The following is a 19032-nucleotide window of genomic DNA, read 5'->3' as shown; positions in this document are numbered from 1 at the left end:
TTTAAAGAACCATTCATCACAGTGACAGTCCATTTTATATAAGGTGATACGTGCAGAGCTGGGAAGGACTCTTTATGACATTAAAACATTGTGATACGTTTTTATCATGATACCAGCCCTAAGCAACATTTGTTCCCTAGTTCTCCTTTTCATAGCAGCCTGCTAACATTGTGATTAGGATGGAGATAAAGCCATTTAAGGTTCGACAACTGGAAATAAAGGCTAATACAATACGAACAAAACTAATTCTGAACAAATGGAACAGACTATTCAACAGGGGGCAACAAGTGAAAGTCAACACAGGATTAGTATAATTTACATGTTTTAAAAGTATAGACTTCATTTATAAATATCTCCAATTGATGATAATCTATTAAGGATCATAAATAGTCAAGTGAGGATCTGAATTTTCTCATTAAAGAGTTCAAAATTCTTGACGGTTTTTAGGAGATTAGTCTCTAATCTGCTGAATGTCCATACTAAAAGGCTTCCCATAGTCCCTTTATGTCTCTTTAGAGACATGTAAAAGCCTTCATTACCTACTCTGCTGTAATAAGACTTTAAAATTCTGTAATTCTCTTATACTGGTGGAAAGCCTGTAAGAGAAAAAAAAAAAAAGAAAGCATGTTAGTACAGCTAATAATAATGCATACAAGGATAGCTTTAAAAGCATTGCTACAAAATCATAGAACCCTTTATTAAAATTAAAATAACACAATGTGAAGCTACTGTTTCTCAACATATCCTCTATCTAGGTCTAGACATTTCTGAAGGTGGTGTTTTCCATGTGGTGCTATAGAATAAGGTCAGTTTGAACTTAACAATAATCCTTTCCCAACAAATTCTGCACTCTCCAGTTTACGCCATGTCAAAACATCAGTTTTGGCACCCTCGAGGGGCTCAAGTTGTATTCCTTTGATATGTTCTTTGAGTTTGTGGAACAAAAAGAAGTCTGAAGGGGAAATATCAGGGCTGTAGGGTGGATGGGTTGAGGTTTTGCAACAAAATTCTCACAGTGCAGGGGCACTGTCACTACGGAAACCAAAATGCCTCGATGCAACTTTCCTGGCATTTTCCTCCCCGATGCAGTTGTCAGTTTTCTTCAGACTTCATAGTAAGTCCTGTGACTGTCCTGTGTCCTTCCAGACAATTTATCAAAACAACTCCTTGGAAATTCTCACAGAACAGTCACCAGAACCATATGAGCTGACTTCTCTGCCTTGAATTTAATAGGCCCAATAGATCCCCTCAGAAGCCACTGTTTTTATTGGCTGGTTTGAAGGCCCCTTAATTAGAATAAGACAAGTGTATTCCTGAGGGAATGTATCTGCAGCCATCCACGGATTGCAAAGACAAAACATGCTGAGACAAGTTTTGTTTGTAATAAACCCAAGCACATATGAGCTATAACCCTAGCTGGAATCTCTTTTCTCTTATACTGTAGCAAGTCTGCAGTTGATGTTGTTAAGTGCTGTCGAGTTGATCTGACCCATAGCAACCCTGTATAGGGCTTCCAAGGAGCGACTGGTGAGCTTGAACCGCTGATCTTATGGATCAAACCGTAAGATTGCAGTCCAATGCATTAACCCACAGCACATACATCAAATTATTTTTACATGGGTTATATTCGAAAGCTACAATAAAAAGCAACACATTTACCAGTGAGTACAGCTGTAATTTCTCATGAAAAAGTAACAAAACACTGAGCTGTGATTCTTCAGTCTTGGTTTAGAAAAGGTAAAGGAAGACAGTTCCTCCCGCCCTCAACCAATTCTAGATGCTTTATAGAAACAAGGATACGAATACTTCATAACCAAGACTCAAATCATTTACATTTATTATTATAATTCATTTTGCACATTCCTCTCTAAGTTCTTTTTCCTTGCTCCCAAAATACAATGATTATGAGTAAATGAATGAAGTGCTTCTGAGCCAGAGTAAAATGAATGCAAATCACAAAAATACACTTGGATAAGTTCAATTGCTGTTTTGTAAAATCAGGGTCAATACAACAAAAATCTAATGTTTCTCTTTACTAGAATTTAGTAAATGTAGTATTTATCTCCTTTCTTTAGGTATTGAAATAAAAACAGTTTACTGTTTATTGAGTGTTTAGGCATCTCAGGCACTGTTTTGAACACAGCACATACATGGTTTGTTAAAAGCCTACAAGGTGGACATAATTAACCCTGATTTTGCATTTCTGGAAAACCGAGGCTCAAACAAATCAAGTGATTTCTCCAGGATCACCCAGCTAGTATAGTCAGGTTCTAATTAGGTTCATTTGATTCTAAAATCCATACATTCTATTATGATATATAATATGCGCTCTGTGTCTCAAAACTATTTTTCTTTCTACCCTCACAAATTGTGTAGGATTAACAGAAAATGTAGTCTTATTCTAGTTCCCTGAATATCAAAGGCTTGAAACTATTCTTAATTATCAGGAAAAAGAATGTATTTATTATTAAAAATAACAAATATATAACAATATGTTGTTGTTGTTAACAATGACAATAACCACCACCAAAGGAAACCCACACTATATATGATGGTAGAGTGACGAGATTAAGGCCATCATTTTCTTTAGATGTCTCAGTGAAAAGCATATGTGGCCAGAATGAAACACAGCTGGCTCAAAGCCTGACCTTGATACAAAATGGAGATCAAAGAACTCAAAGGTTATCATATAAAATCACTTCAGGTACCACCCCCATCTGTCCCTAGGGATACCTTATTGGAGGTGTGAATACAAATGGAACAGCACAAGGTGGGAACCCCAAAGAACCGAGGAGAGCTACCCCATAGGGTTTCCAGAAGCCTTAGCAGAAAACCACATCTTTCTGCCAAGGGGCAGCTGGTTCATTCCAACCGTCAGCCTTTCGTTTAACCACTGTCCACCGGCACTCTTTAATTTAAATGAACTAATAATCATATGGAGTCCTGGTGTAGCGCTGTGGGCTAATGCACTGGACTGCAAAGTCATTTGAACCACAGCATTGGTGGTTCAAGCTTACCAGCCGCTCCTTGGAAACCCTATGCAGGGTCGCTATGGGTCAGAATCGACTTGACAGCACTTAACAACAATAGTCATGTATAATGAAGTTAACGGAAAACGTTAACCATCACAGAAAAATCGTAACGTTCTTTAAAGAACTACTCAATGAGAAAAGTACAAAAAGAGAAATGTCTCCTCAATTAACACGTAAGGAAAGAGCAGCTGAAGGGCTGAATGTTTTATTATCACAAGCAAGTTTTCCTTATTTCTGCTATTATACCCGAACACGTTGTTATTGTTGTTAAGTGCCATCTAGTCATAGCGACCCTGAATGGGGTTTCCAAGGAGCAACTGGTCAGTTTGAACAGCCGACCTTGAAGTTCAAACTGACCTTGAGGTCAAGTGCTTCTTCTACTGGCCCACACCAGGACTCCTTACAGGTAGCTAAAGTGAATATTAATAGGAAAGTTGTTCCCCACAAAACTGAAAAGACAAATGGAGAAACCTTGTTCTTAGGTGTCTTTCAGTTGGTTCCAATACATAGCAACCTATGCATAACAAAACAAAACACTGCTTAGTCCAGCAGCTTCCTCAAAATTGTTAAGTTTGAGTCCATTGCTGCATTGAAATTATTAACTCTTTCTATGGCCCACAGAGAAACAGAAGTCCTGGTGTGGCACTTGAATAAGAACTGGACTGTTGTGAGGTTGGTGGTTCAAACCCATCAGTTGCTCCTTGGAAACCCCATGCAGAGTTGCTATGAGTCATAAGCGACTTGAGGGCACGAAACAGTAACAGTATAGAGAAACTGACTTGTCAGCCCGCATTCATGACACTCTCAGGGGAATGAGGATAGGCAGGATAACTTGTTGTTGTTGCTAGGTGTTGTTGAGTTAGTTCCGACTCATAGCAATCCTGTGCACAACACAACAAATCACTGCCCGGTCCCACACCATCTTCACAACTGCTGCTATGCTTGAGTTCATTGTTGCCACCACTACGCCAATCCCTCTCAATGGGTCTTCTTTTTGGCTGACCCTCCACTTGACTAAGCACTTGACTAAGTCCAGGGACTGGAGAACAAGTCACTGAAAACAAGGCCTGTGCATGTGAGATGAAGTCTCTCTATCCTCACTTCTACGGAGCATTCTGACTGTACTTCCAATATAGATTCCTTTGTTCTTTGTCAGTCCGTGGTACTTTTAATGTCCTTCCCCAACACCAGAACTCAATGCATCAATTCTTCTACAGTCTTCCTTACTCACTGTCCAACTTTCACATGCATATGAGGCAATCGAAAGTACAATGGTTTGGGTCAAATGCAACTTAGTCCTCAAACTGACATCTTTGCTCTTTAACACTAAATAGGTCTTGGCAGCAGATAGATATGCCTAATGCCTAATATTGTTTCATTTCTTGACTTCTGCTTCCATGAGTTTTGACAGTAGATCCAAGAAAAATGAAATCTTTGACAACTTCAATCTTTTCTCCATTTATCATGATTTTACTTTCTGGTCCAGTGGTGAAGATTTTTGTTTTCTTTACTATGTTGAAGTCTTTGATCTCCATTAGTAAGTGTTTTAAGTCCTTTTCATATTCAGCAAACTAGGTTGTATCATCTACATATCACAAGTTGTTAATGGGTCTTCCTCCGTACGGATGCCATGTTCTTCATATTATCTGGCTTCTTGAATTATTTGCTCAGCATACAGGTTGAATATGTATGGTGAAAGAATACAACCCTAGAGCACACCTCTTGTAACTTTAAACCATTCCATGTCCCCTTGTTCTGTTTAAAGACTGCCTCTTGTTCTGTGTTTAAGTTTCTCATGAGCACAAGTCAGTGTTCTGGAATACCAAGTCTTCACAATGTTATCCATAACTTGTCATGATCCACACAGTCGAAAGTCTTTGCACAGTCAATAATGCACAAGTAAACATTGTTTCTGGTATTCTCTGCCTTCAGCCATGATCCATCTGCTAGCAGCAATGGTATCCCTCTTTCTACATCCTCATTTGAGTCTGGTTTGAACTTCTGGAAGTTTCCTGTCAATGTACTCTTGTAGCCATTTTAAAATTATCTTTACCAAAATTTTACTTGCATGTGACATGAATGATATTGTCTGATGAGTTCCACATTCCACTGGGTTACCTCTGTTTAGAATGGGCACAAATATGGCTCTCTTCCAATCAGCTGGCCAGGTAGCTGTCTTCCAAAATTCGAGGCAGAGATGAGTGAGTGGCTCCAGGGCTGCATCAGTCTGCAGAAAGATTTCAATTTGTGTTGCATCAATTCCCGGAGACCTGTTCTTTGCCAGTGCCTTCAGTGCAGCATGAACTTCTTCCAGTTCCACTGGCTTTGATCATCCTGAAATGACTGAGCAGCAACCATTTCTTTTTGGTACAGTGACTCTGTGTATTTCTTTCATCTTCTTTTGATATTTTACATCATTCAACATTTTACCCATTGTTGTTGTTAAGTGCCATCGAGTCGATTCCAAGCCATAGCGACCCCATATAGGGCTTCCAAGGAGTAGCTGGTGAGCTTGAACCACAACCCTTGCAATTCAAATGACTGCAGTCTGACTGACGCACTGGCCCACAGCACCACACCAGGATTCCCTAATGTTGTTGTTGTTGTTGTTATGTGCCGTGGAGTTGGTTCCGACTCATAGCGACCCTGTACAGGGTTTCAGAGGCTGTAAATCTTTATGGGAGCAGAAAGCCTAAGCACCACTAAATTGGTTCTGACTTAATAAGTGACCCTACACAGGGCTTCTGAACCTTCAGATCTTTGTGGAAGCATAAAGCCTCATCTTTCCCCCGTGGAGCAGTAGGCACATTAGAACTGCGGACCTCGTGGTTCACATTCCAGTGTCTGCCATATGGAGCCACCGCGCCACCCTTCAATATTGCAAGTCGAGGCTTGAATTTCATCTTCAGCTCTTCCAGCTTGAGAAATGCTGAGCATGTTCTTCCCTTTTACTTTCCTAACTCCAGGTAATTGCACATTTCACTGTAATACTTGACTTTGTCTCCCGGAGCTACCCTTTCAGATGTTCAGTTCAGCTCTTTTACCTCCTCACTTCTTCCACTTGCTTTTAGTAACTCTATGCTGGAGAGCAAGGTTCAGAGTCCTTTCTGATATCCATTTTGGTCTTTTCCTTCTTTCTTATCTTTTTAAAGATCTTTTGCTTTCTTACTATATGATTATCTTGATGTCATCACACAACTCTTTTGGTCTTTGGTTATTAGTGTCTTACATATCAAATCTGTTCTTGAGATAATCCCTAAATTCAGGGGTATGTTGAAGGTCATATTTCAGCTCTTGTGGACTTGTTTTAATTTTCTTCAGCTTCAGCCTGACCTTCCATATGAGCAATTGCCTCTGGCCTTGTTATTGCTAATTATATGGGGCTTTTCCATCTCTTCCTGCGGATGTCGTCAATTTGATTTCTGTGTATTCCATCTGGTGAGCTTCATGTAAAAATGGTATTTGCAATGAAGAAGTCATTGGCCTTGCAAAATCGTATCATGTGATTTCCAGCATCGTTTCTATCACCAAGGCCATATTTTCCAACTACTGATTCTTCCTCTTTGTTTACCTACCTTATCATTCCAAACACCAGTAATGATCAATATATCTTGATTGCATGTTTGAACAATTTCAGAATGACAAAGCTGGCAGAATTCTTGACTTTCATCATCAATGGTTTTAGTGGTTGATACATAAATTTGAATAATGGTGGTATTAATTGATCTTCCTTGTACGTGTATGGATATCATCCTATCATAGAAAGCATTATACATCAAGATATATTATTAAATGTTCTTTTTGATGATTAATGCACCACCAATCCTCAAGTTGTCATTCCTGACACAGTAAACCACGTGACTCTCAGATTCAAAATGGCCAATACCTGTCCATTTCAGCTCACTAATGCCTACGATATGGTACAGCACCGTAGCGCCTTAAGCACTTGACCTCAAGGTCGGTTTGAATTGCAAGGTCGGAGGTTCAAATTCACCAGTCATTCCTTGGAATCCCTATACAGGGTTGCTATGAGTCAATCAGCTTGACGGCACTTCACAACAACAACGCCTAGGATAACAATGGTTATTCATTCCGTTTCATTTTTGACAACTTCCAATTTTCCTAGATTCACTTCATGTATTCCATGTTCCAGTGATTCATGAATGCTTACAGCTGTTTCTTCGCATGCTGAGTTGTGCCCATCAGCAAATGAAGGTTCTGAAAGCTTTCCTCCTTTTGTGGCATCATGGTCAACTCTACTTTGAGGAGGCAGCTCTTTCCCAGTCATAATCTGAGTGGCTTCCAACCTGAGGGGCTCATCTTCCAGTACGGTATGTGACAATATTCTGGTACTATTCATAATGTTTCCATAGTCAGTACTCTGGTCCTGACAGCGTTCTACTGCTAGTCATAATATTTTCAGTGGTTAAACATTCAGAAGTCGTCCGTCTCTCCTTCTTCCTAGTCTGTGTCTTACTCTGGAAGCTCAGGAAACCTGTTCTCCATGGGTGACCCAGCTGGTATTTAAAATATCAGTGGCAGAGCTTCCAGAATCACAGTCACCACAGTATGACACACTGACAGATGAGTGGCGGAAGTATGAAAACATATGATGAGAATTCTCTTTTTAATCAAAATGAAAAAATTCCTATATTTACAGAGCTGATCTTTGAGGTTTGCTGAACCAAAAGGAGAATCAAAAGTCTTCCTGTGAAAACGGTTCTTACCTTCCAAAGGCATTTAAAAGAGCAACGATTTCCTGTCGAGTGAGTTGGAAGCCTTTAGATGGGCTGTTCTCAGGAAGCTTTTGAATTTCTTTTTCAGAGAATAATATTTTCAGAGCAGCTCCTAAACCTTGCGTCTACAGAAAATAGCAATAAAGTTATAATTAAATGTATGCAATCACTATAAAGGTTTAAAGGAATATTCAATACTATGATGACAATCAAGAAATTCATATAAATTAAGCTTTTCACTCAAATGGTTAAACCACATAAACAGACACTGTTTAAAGAGCTTGTTATTGTTATCTGCTGTCAAGTTTATTCTATCTCATGGTGACCACCCTTCCCTTCCATCCACAAGGTCAGAGTACAAATGCCCTACTAGGTTCCCAATGGCTATGGCTTGGTGGAAGCAGATCACCTCCAGACCTGTTTTCCCAGGCACTTCTGGGTGGGTTTGAACAGTGAACCTTATGGAGTCGAGCCCTTGGTTGTGCACACAGGGAATCATTAAGATTAAACTATTCAACTTAGTTTTAAAAACAGAAAGTACGGGTTTCCCACCAGAAATAAAAGTCCTTACCATTTCTACTTCCTCATAGACATACATAGTATACATTTACCTACGCATTTAAGGGAACATGAAGCATTTAACACTTGCACATACACTAAAAGGTGTTTTGTTTTGTTTTTAATATCTAAAAACAGGCTTAAAGGTTAGAGCTTTAGTGTTCTAAATGTAATTTGAAAAGCATTTCTTAGTATCCTTTTTAGGTGCTGTCAAGAGAATTCCAACTCTTTACAAGCCTATGCCCAACAGAAGCAAACACTGCCCAGTCACTGTGCCAGTCCTCACTGCGTGTCTTCCTAATTTTTGCTGATCCTCTACTTTTATCAGGCTAGGTACCTTATAGGACTGGCCCCTCCCAATGGCATGCCTAAAGTGTGTGAGACAATGTCTTGCGATTCTCACTTCTAAAGAGCATTCTGGCTGTTATTTCTTCCAAGACCGATGTGTTCACTCTTTTAGCAGTCCATCAGGTGACCAACATCATAATCCTTCTTCGGTCTAATTCATGTCTAGCTTTCACATGTATACGAGGGGACTGAAAAGATCATGGCTTGGGTCAGACACCTTAGTCCTCAAAGTGATATTTTTGCTTTTTTAATATTTTACAGAGGTCTTTTGCAGCAGGTCTGTCTAATGCAACCCATGTGGTTTGGTTTCCTGACTGCTGCTTCCATGAACACTGATTATGAACCCAAGTACAATGAAATTCTTGACAACTTCAATCTTTTCTCCATTTGTCGTGATGTTCCTTATTGGTCCAGTCGTGGACCAATGAGAGTGTGAACACGTATTTGTCTAGTTGAGGATTTCTGCTTTATTCACTGAGATATAATCCATGTTGAAGGCTGTCTGTTGTCTTGGATCTTCATCTGTAGTGCTTCAAGTACTCTTCCCTTTTACAAGAAAGGTGGTGTCATCTTCCGTATTGCTGGTTGTTACAGCATATCCCTCCAATCCTGAGGCCACCTTCTTCAGTTTCTTGCTAAGCATTCTTCAGTTCATAGACCAGCTTCTGGGATGATCTGCTCAGCATACAGAATTAGTAAGTATGGTGAAAGGACACAACCCTGATGAACCGGTTTCCTCATATGAAACCACACAGTATCCCCTGTTCTGTTTGAACTCCTGCCTCTTGGTCTGTGTTGTTGTTAGGTGCCACTGAGTCAGTTCCAACAGAACGAAACACTGCTGGGTCTGGTACCAGCCTCAAAACTGTTGTCATATTTGAGCCCATTGCGCCTTGGGGGTCTTCCTCTTTTTTTAATGACCCTCTACTTTGTCAAGCATGATGTCCTTTTCCCAAGGACTAGTCCCGCCTGATGATATGTCCAAAGTATGTGAGATGAAGCCGTGCCATCCTGGCTTCCAAGGAGCATGTGCCTGAAGTGCTTCCAAGGCAGATCTGTCTGTTCTTCTGGCAGTCTGTAGGACTTTCAGTATTCTTCACTACCACCATAACTCAAATGCATCAAGTCTTCTATGGTCTCCCTTATTCATTGTCCAGTTTTTTCATACAGATTTTGCTGTTGTTAAGTGCTTCCAAGTCGGTTTTGACTCATAATGACCCTGTGTAGGGTTTGCAGTTCAAATCGACCTTGTGGCCCAGTGCATTATCCTGCGATTCCAAACCAGAACTCTCACGTGCATACAGGGTGACTGAAAATACCATGGCTTGGGTCAGGTGTACTTTAGTCCTCAAACTGACTTCTTTGTACAGGCTACATGTGAACACAATTAAGTGTTCAGGAATTTCCATTCTTCATACTGCTATCCTTAATTCATTATAATCCACATAGTCGAATGCCTTGGCATAATCAATGAAACAAAGATAAACATTGTTCTGGTATTCTCTGCTTTCAGCCAAGATCCATCTGATGTCAAAAAAGGGTATCTCTCCTTCCATGTCCTCTTAAGAATCAGACTTGGTATCTGGCAGTTCCCTATAAATGTACTGCTGCAACCAATTCTGCACTATTTACAGAAAAATTACGCATGCATGGGATATCAATGACGCTGTTTGACAACTGCCTCATTCTGTTGCGTCATCTTTCTTGGGATGGCACTAATAACTCTCAGTCGGTTGGCCAGGTAGCCGTTTTCCAAATTTCTGGACATAGATGAATGAGCACCTCCAGTGCTACATCTGTTTGCTGATGCAATTCAAGCCTCAGAGATTATTCAAGAAACTAACACTTAATAATCTCTCAGCTATGTGCACTAAAGAAAAAAGAAATCTGTTTTAAGTGTTGTTATCATCCATTGCTAGTCAGTCAGCCCTCAACTCATGGTGACCTGGGGCACCATGTAACAAAATGCTGCCCATGCATGTACCTCCATCATGACGTCTGGGGTTCAGTGACGACTGTTAGGAAGCAGATTGACAAGACTTTATGCTTAGTCCATCTCACTTGGGAAGCTGCCCTGAAACCTGCTCAGCATCATAGCAGCAAGCCAGCCTCTGCTGACAAATGGCAGAGAGGCTACGCGTGAGGGGCACCAGCCAGGAATCGAACCCACATCTCTCTCATGAAAGGCAAGGTTCTGTTAATGAACTACCAATGGCTTGTTTTAAGTGCAGCTCCCATTAAAAGAATTCTCTATCTCTTGATTTTCTATGACTTTTTAATCTTTGTAAGAGCATAGATAAAATATCAAACAATCATTTTTACACTGAACGTAAGAGGGGCTTCAAACAGTTGTGGGAAAATCAAAGTAAAAAGATCATGGAATTTTTCTACATACATTTTGAAGTCCACACCTTGAATTTTCCTGTTTTTAAACTATAATTCAATGAACAATGAAGATTTTAAAATACAAACTTACAACTTCTCAGTGACAAAGTTAAGAGTAGCAATGGTTTGACAACAGAGAAGAAAACACGCACCTGTAATTTCCCCCACAATCTGCACTTGTCACATCCAACACAGTCCATTATACGAGAGATATTCCTGAAATGGAGCCGGAATTCCTCCTAACGTACAGAAAAGAGTTTCATTTTAATTAGGCTTCTAAAGCTAAATTGCACTTGAAATACAAGAAATAAAAAATGAAGCTCATTAATTAATGAGCTGTGCTTTCCATAGTCAATATGAAAAATATTTGAATTTTATATGGTGTGACCTGGCAAATAAAACTGACATATGGAAATCTGCAAAATTCAGTCCCCATATCAATTCAACAAGTTAAATTTTGTTATTGATGAACTCGTCTATGTAATCCACCAAGATAGGCACTGTGGGAAGACACGAAAATAAATAACTTAGTCTTGACTTTTAAGGACCTTAATTGTTGCATCTATTTGACATCTGCATACAACCGATAGCAAATTCATCTATTTTACGATTCTTTCTCTTTTTCTCCATGTTTGCTTTGTGTGTGCCTCAATCTGAATGCTGGTTCTAAGAAACGACCCGTTGTTGAGTCTGGGCCTGGAAAGGGTGCACAGTCAGCACTGCTGACGGCCAACTGCAGCAGCTCTCTGGGCCTGCCAACGCAGGTGTTGTGGGGGTGCTTTCTGGGGGTACATTCCTTCACAGGGAGGCTTCTGCTTGTGAGTATCTGTGCATGCTTTCCCATGACTCTCAGATGCCTTTCATCTGACCTGAGGTTTCCTGAGCTGTTTTGCATGTTGGAAAATTAAAAATTGAAAAGCATTTTATTGCACTGATATAAATATTTTAAAGCTGATGGTAAGCATCCTGAAAAATCTGGCCACCAGAAGAAGCCTTTCCCAGCTGCCTAGAAGGTTGAGAGGAATCCACACCTGGGCCCAAAAGACAGCTCTCCCCAGTCTCAGGAGTGGATGGGAAAATGGACTTGAGCTCTCCTTTATACACCCTCTGAAAGCCGCAAACAACGCCTCTAGCACTGTGCTGCTGAAAGGCTAGTTCTCAGACCCTGAGCCTTCCTCAGCTTACTTCCCTCACCTACACACATGTCCATTTCATAGCTGTTCTATCTACTACATGTGGGCCCTGTCAGGGTCAAAAGAATATTTGCATACGTGCTTATAAGAGTCAACAGTATATTAAACACGAAACAGCAGACATGCCTCTACAACAACTATATGCCAAAACACCCACTCAAAATACAGCAAGCTGCTGTTGCTAGATGCTACTGAGTCCATTCCTACTCCTGACGGCCCTACGCGTGCAGAGCAGACAGCCCAGGGTTCTCAAGGCCAGGGCTTTTCAGAAGCACATAGCCAGACTGGTCTGCCAGTGCTCCTTGGGGTGGTTTCAACTGCCAACTTTCAGGCTAGCAGTTGAGCATCTGACCATTTGCACCACACAGAGACTCCAAAACTCGATATGCATACTCCTCCTCACATATCACCTAGCTCTTTACCGGACACTTTGAATTTACGGCACTAAAGAAAACATCTACTATCTATTCTGAGCATGAACCAGTGGCCTAGGTGAGAAGGGAAGGCTTGTGAGAGGGAGTGAGACCATGTGGGTGGCTAGGGTGGAGGACCAAGGCGAGCCATGGTGAACACAGGGTGGGCAGGTGGTATGCAGGAAGTGAGGGGAGAAGGTAGTGGGAGCTGGAGCTCAAGGAGGCTGCCCAGATGGCTGCGTCTCACCTGCCCTCAAGCCCAGGTGTTTCCTGCCTCCAAGGCCGTCCCCAGAGACTGAGGAGTAGGCAGCTGGAGAGGAACGGGGGCGGGGCAGCCTAGGGATGGTGCAGTCCTGCTGCCCCAGAGGCAACCATAAACGCCACAGCCATCACCTCCAACCACCATGGGGAAGACATGGTGGGCACAGAGCCCAGAATGCCACACACATCCCGAGAGGCCATGGGGCTAGGTGCTGGACGGGGGAGTGTGGGCACGAGAGACAGGCATGGCCCAGACTCTTACAGAACATTGATCTTTTTTGCATGGTGGATTTTATTTGCAATGAAATATTTTTAATTTTTACTTTTTCCATCATGCAGAAAAGATCCGTGTTATGCTTCTGCGTAACAGCCTGATCTACAGAGCCATGCCAATCGGTGAGGAGTGGGTTACAGCTGAACCAGATTACTTGCGTCACTTCAGAAATACCAAAACATTCACCAGCAGAGAGCCACTCAACACTAACTTAATCACTAGTACACTGCATCCACAGCTGCAATATCTTGGGGCCCAATGTCTCTCAGAAATGAGAAGTTTCCAGATTTTAGAACTACACCTCAACAGAGTACCTGGCAACACTGTATAATAAAAAACGTTCTTTATGTTTCTGTAGTACCAAACACACGAAAAAGAGTTCCGTTTCTAGAGTGTTTTGAAATTTCAAATCTCATCTCTTAGTCCTGTACTAGAATAATTTTTGTTAATTTCAACTATTTCCATGAATCCTTCCTTAATTTACAGTGTTGTTGCTGCTGAGTTGGTTCTGACTCATGGACACCATGTGTGTAGGACATAACTGCTTGATAGGGTTTTCAAGGCCGAGGCCTTTCAGAGTAGATTGGCAGGCTGTCTTCTGAGGTGCCTCTGGGTGGCAGGTAGTCTAGTACTTAACAGTCTGTACTACTATAAGCAAATGAAAACAAAGTAAAGAAACCCTGGCATGAAGTTGGAATTATCCTAAAATATGTGTTATCTTTGTGATATCACAGCTTAGTATTTTTTGCTTTTTATGTTCGTTCATAAAGAAAAGACATAATCACTTCAAAGTATGTAACATTCTATAAGTAATCTTTAGAAAAATATTCTAGTTATTTCCTCAAAGTGACTAACAGCTGATGATGTTCGAACGATGGATCAGAACAGTAATACACACTGGGCTTTTTAAGTCAGAGTACGAAAATTTTAAAGGATTTTCTCTCCAAATAATCTGTAATCTTTGAGAAGGAAAGACATTTACAAAGGTGTCACCATTATTGGACACGGTCCTGACTGAAGATTCACTAAGGAAGTAGCTACATCAGAAAGGGCAACGGAGCTAAGTAGGAATTTCAGAGAGGGTATTTTGTATCATTTAAAGTAAAATCCATTCAAACAGATTTCAACAAGTTAGAGAACTGAGAATAAAAAGAATTTACACAAACCAGATTACAATAAAACTAGTAAACTTCCCCACCTAGTCCCCCAATCAAGACCCTTTTACCTTTAGTGATTTGGCTCCCTTTTTGTCTCCTGCAAACATGGATTTCTCATCAAAGTGCATGGGAAAGGACCTGGTGAAGTGACAACAATAAGCTACGGATGAGAATCCCAAGACTGAGCTCTGGCAGAATATCCCAGCCCTACAAATACTCAAAATTCATTATTTACCTATGTGTACAGTGAAGTAAAGTAGGAAGTGATAAACAGTTTACATACAAATAATTCAATAAAAGACTAAATAAAGCAAAATATAGATAGCTTTGTAACTCATAGGACTAATGTTTTAATGAAAAATAACATGCTAAAATTGGTAGCAAGAACATTGAAAGTATCAATAAATTTTGATACTGTTATTGTAGACAGCCGTCAACTCTAACTCATAATGACTCTGTACAGGGTTTTCGAGGAGCAGGTGGTGGGTTTGAACCGCCGGCCTTGTGGTTTGCAGTCCAGTGCTGATCCTACAGTGCCACACTATATAAAATTTTTAATTTAAATTTTAAAATATCAGCCTATTCTAGGCACTTATACAGAGACCAAGTTTTGTTAGTGACAACAGGGGTGAGAGGAAGTGCAAAGAGTCACTATTTAGGAAGCAATGAGTTGCTGTTTATGGGAAATTTGGCAACAATTGTACAACATGATTAATGTATCTAATGCCACTAAACAGTACAGGTGAAAAACCCAAATATTTTCTTACATATTTTCATAGCAATTTAAAAAACACCCTAATCAACAATGAAGTTAATAGATATTTTTCAGTCTGCATTTTAAACAATATTAAAAAATAATGTTCTGTTGATAATTTTTTTTCTCTGCCCAAATTCTCCCTTTCCCTAACTTTCAGAAGTAAGTTTTTGTTATATTTTAAGAGCTACCACATTCCTATAATATTAGCAGAAATTTTGAGATCACTAGTATTCAGTTCTTACTTTGTGTCTTGGAAGATGCTCAGTAGAAGGGCTTTTGTGTCAGCGTCTTCTTCTATATTCCCAGTGTAAAGATCAACAATGGAGCGCTCAAAATATGGGGCCACTTTTGATAAAGCTCGAAGTTCAATTAGGTATAAGAAGTAGAGATTCTTTAGTCTTCTGGGACCTTCTCCCTTAGTTTCCACAGGGTCAAAGCGGCATTTAAACTCTTTAATATTGTGTCCCCAACTAGGTTTACCCCAGGTTTCTAAAGAGAAAGAGAAACAGATCACATTCTTTAAATAAGATTTTCTGAACTTTATAGAGAATATGTACTGCTGGCAATAGTTTTCAAACAAAGAGACGAGAAAAGTTTCTATCTAAAAGACTGCTTACCTTCCAAAAGATAATTGGCACACAGATGTATATTGATACTAGCATGAAGTCCTGATATAAGCTTATAGAAGACTCTTTTCTCCAGACACAAACCTATTTGAAAAAATATTAAAAAGAAATCACCTCATTTAGATCTCAGAAATATTGAATCGAAGAGATTCAGTACTTAGTCTGTGTTTTTCAAGTTAATATTCAACAATAATAAAGATAAGTGAAAATTATAAAACAAACCAAGATTTTCTCACTAGAAGATAAAATTATAATTCTGGCTTCAGGATGGAGTCAGCTGTGTAGGCTGAGAACTTAGTGCATTATTGGTTTGGGTAACTGGAAACAGTGGACAGAAAGGTCTGGCCTATTGGAGGTCCAAATACCATCCATGGAGCTGGACAGATCCCAGAAGGCAACAACACAGATGGTTTAGAAAAAAAAAGGTTAATGTTAAGAACATACTAAAGCAAATCTAACTATAAAGTCACTGTGTTGAATTAATAGTAACTATCCTCTTCCTTTCTCTGACCCTTCGTGATAGTTTCTGTTATTTCTACCCTTTAGAACTAAATTCCATTTTTTTCTCCAAATTACTTACTGTGCCTTATTAATTCTCTGCTTTGAAATTCCTTAATTCTACTTAATTTTACATTCTACCTTTAAGAAGCCAAAACCTGGAAAACAGATACCCAGGAATTTCAACTACTACAAAATTATGTGAGGGGAATTTTAGAAGTATTGCTATAAAGTCATAAAAACCTTTATTTAGCAAAAGTATCAAAATGTGAAAACTACTGTTTCTCTAGACCCCGCACCTAGGTCTACCCTATTTCCATCTGAAGGCGTGTTTCCATCTCTCTAAACTGCTCATTCTCTGAGGGTAGCAAGGGCTGTCTTACAACAATTTCATTGGCAAACATTACTTTATCTACTCTACAGCTCTCATTTTACCCCTCCAAGACTTCTTTTTGTCTCCAAACTAAAAGAACACTGAAAAGGAACAAGATTTGAATCCCCCAAAGATGACAAAACTGCTACTTTAATGTGCTATAAATTGAAGAGCTCAAATTCTTCAGGGAATCATTAGAGAGACAAAAGTGCCACCTTCAAAAGTGTACAGATGTTGATGGAAGACATATCGAGAAACAACACCTTCTCATTTTGACCTTTTAGCTTCATACAGGTTTCTATATCTCAGTGCAGTGGCTGCACCAAGGGGTCCAACAGAGAAGCGATTGTGAGGGGGGTGCAGGACCAGCCTCTGTGGTATATAGGGTCCCTAGGAGTAGGAAACAACTCAATGGCTCTAACAACACCAACATGGGCTTGTAGCAATACTTTTTGACTAACCCTCCTAGAGAATGGAATAAGATGGAAAAGTAGTTGTGAATCCCTTCAGACAGTGCCTGGCCTGTATAGTTTTAGAACACTGGTTTCTGGCTAGTTAATAGTCTCAGAAATTCCAAATGACAATAGCCCCAAATATCACCACTTATTTTCTTCCAAACACTAAGTTAAGTGTATCTTCCAAACTCTTCAGTACTTTGTTGTTGTTGTTTTCACAAGAAGCCAATACATTTAAGATGCAGACATTAAGTTTACCTTCGAGCCATGTATAAAATGATTCTCCTGGAAATTAAAGAAAGCACTGGGTTAACATATTAAAAATTGTTATCCACAAATCAGAATAAATATTATGATCTATTAAGTACCATCTCTGTAAATTTGTATTAAGCGGGAAAATAGGCATGTGGGTTAGACAACATAACTGACAAGTAATTTCAGTAATACTGAGAACGCTTTTATAAATGGTATCTTAAACCATTACAATTTGGAGAAAACACTCTATTTCAATGAGAACATGAAGTAAATCTTATCCATTAAAAGGTGTAAAGATTAAAGCCACAGGGTGGACGGTGGAGGAGAGTTCAGCCATCTTGTATTTGCTTTTGATGATAATAACCACAGCACTTTTAAAAAAATTCTCTAAACAGATAGTGAATTATAATTAACACAAAACTCCAATGACTAATTATCCCCTTTATTATCTAAGACTACTGAGTTTTTAATGGTAATTTTAAAATCTCTTAATTTTCAAGACAATGCTCCAGTGAAGTTTAATAAAGTAAGGAAGGCTTTCACTCTCTGTACACTAATAGTAAAAGAACTATTTCTGGCCTAATACTGTTCTTCTGAATTTAAAAAAAAAAAAAAAAAGATGGTCGTCAGTAAGAATCAAAACTCTTATTAACGGGGATTTCCTCACTTATCTTTTCTTATTAATTCTTGTTTTAACTGAGAAAGCATGGTAAGAAAAACCTAACACAGAGTGGAGCAGAGCACGGAGTCTCAGAGCTACATCATCTGATGGTGAGGGATGAATGGCTTTTCCTCCTGACAATTTTCACACTTGGAAAAAGAAGGCAAATATCTTCCTATAGATCCATTCATTCATCAGTAAGGATCAGTCATCATTACAGAACTTGTTAACTCAAACAATGTCAACTCTGTCAACATGGTAAGTCTAATTCCCTCTTTGCATCATTTTCTCCCTGAAGTGCACAGTGTCCTCTCAGCTACCATTGTGAGTCAGCTGGCGGTTGAACCTACCCAGAAATGCCATAAAGAAAGGCTTGGCTATCTGCTTCCATAAAGGTTACAGGCAAGAAGTCCCATGGAGCAGTTCTGACTGGGAACAACACGGTGTTACCATGAGGAGGAAGTGACTCAACAGTATTAAGTGTCTTTCTCCTTGTTCAATGTAAGTTCTTCCTACTGTTCAGTTGATCCTCCCAAACGTACTTGACTTTTCCTTTCTCAACTCCTAGGTTCCCGCTAATTCCTTTAGCTAGCATGTACTTTTCAATTTAACTGAGCTGATCTGCCCGTTATTCAAAATTCTGTTCCAGTGATCCTCTTCCGTTAAGCTTTCCTCGACCATTGCAGTGAGAGACCATTTGTTCCATCTCTAAAGGGCTACATCATCTACTGTTTGTCTATGTATGTTGTTGTTGTGTTGCTAAGTGCCTTCCAGTTGGATCCGACTCACAGAAACCCTGCACAGTGTTTCCAACGTACAACTGGTAGGTTTGAACTGCCAACCCTAAGGTTCACAGTCCAGTGCTGATTCTACCAGGAGTCCATATGCAGTAGTAGTACTGATTTACGTCATTATTCAGGTCTAAAACCCGACACACTGCCATTAAGGTAATTACGACTCACAGTGACCCACTGTTGTTGTTGTTGTTGTTAAGTGCCATCGAGTCAGTTCCCACTCACAGCGACCCTGCCTAGGGTTTATGAGGAACAG

General features: G+C 39.8%; 1 protein-coding gene across 1 annotated transcript in view; it reads right to left on the bottom strand.

Moving 5' to 3' along the window:
* Positions 1 to 320: 320 nt before the first annotated feature.
* The window catches only part of ERO1LB (ERO1-like beta (S. cerevisiae)), a 94288-nt gene continuing 75576 nt past the window's right edge, over positions 321 to 19032 (bottom strand). The window contains exons 10-16 of the mRNA XM_006872006.1: positions 17325 to 17351; positions 15732 to 15824; positions 15357 to 15603; positions 14426 to 14495; positions 11212 to 11298; positions 7760 to 7893; positions 321 to 596 (exon numbers count right to left, since the gene is read on the bottom strand). Coding sequence (XP_006872068.1) covers positions 536 to 596; positions 7760 to 7893; positions 11212 to 11298; positions 14426 to 14495; positions 15357 to 15603; positions 15732 to 15824; positions 17325 to 17351 — 719 coding nt within the window. The 3' untranslated portion in view covers positions 321 to 535. The remainder of the gene's footprint in view (positions 597 to 7759; positions 7894 to 11211; positions 11299 to 14425; positions 14496 to 15356; positions 15604 to 15731; positions 15825 to 17324; positions 17352 to 19032) is intronic.

This window comes from Chrysochloris asiatica, unplaced genomic scaffold, assembly GCF_000296735.1.
Source record: "Chrysochloris asiatica unplaced genomic scaffold, ChrAsi1.0 scaffold00179, whole genome shotgun sequence".
Taxonomy (NCBI): Eukaryota; Metazoa; Chordata; class Mammalia; order Afrosoricida; family Chrysochloridae; genus Chrysochloris; species Chrysochloris asiatica.
The sequence above is the reverse complement of the archived record's forward strand: the minus strand, read 5'-3'. Positions and strand labels throughout refer to the sequence as shown.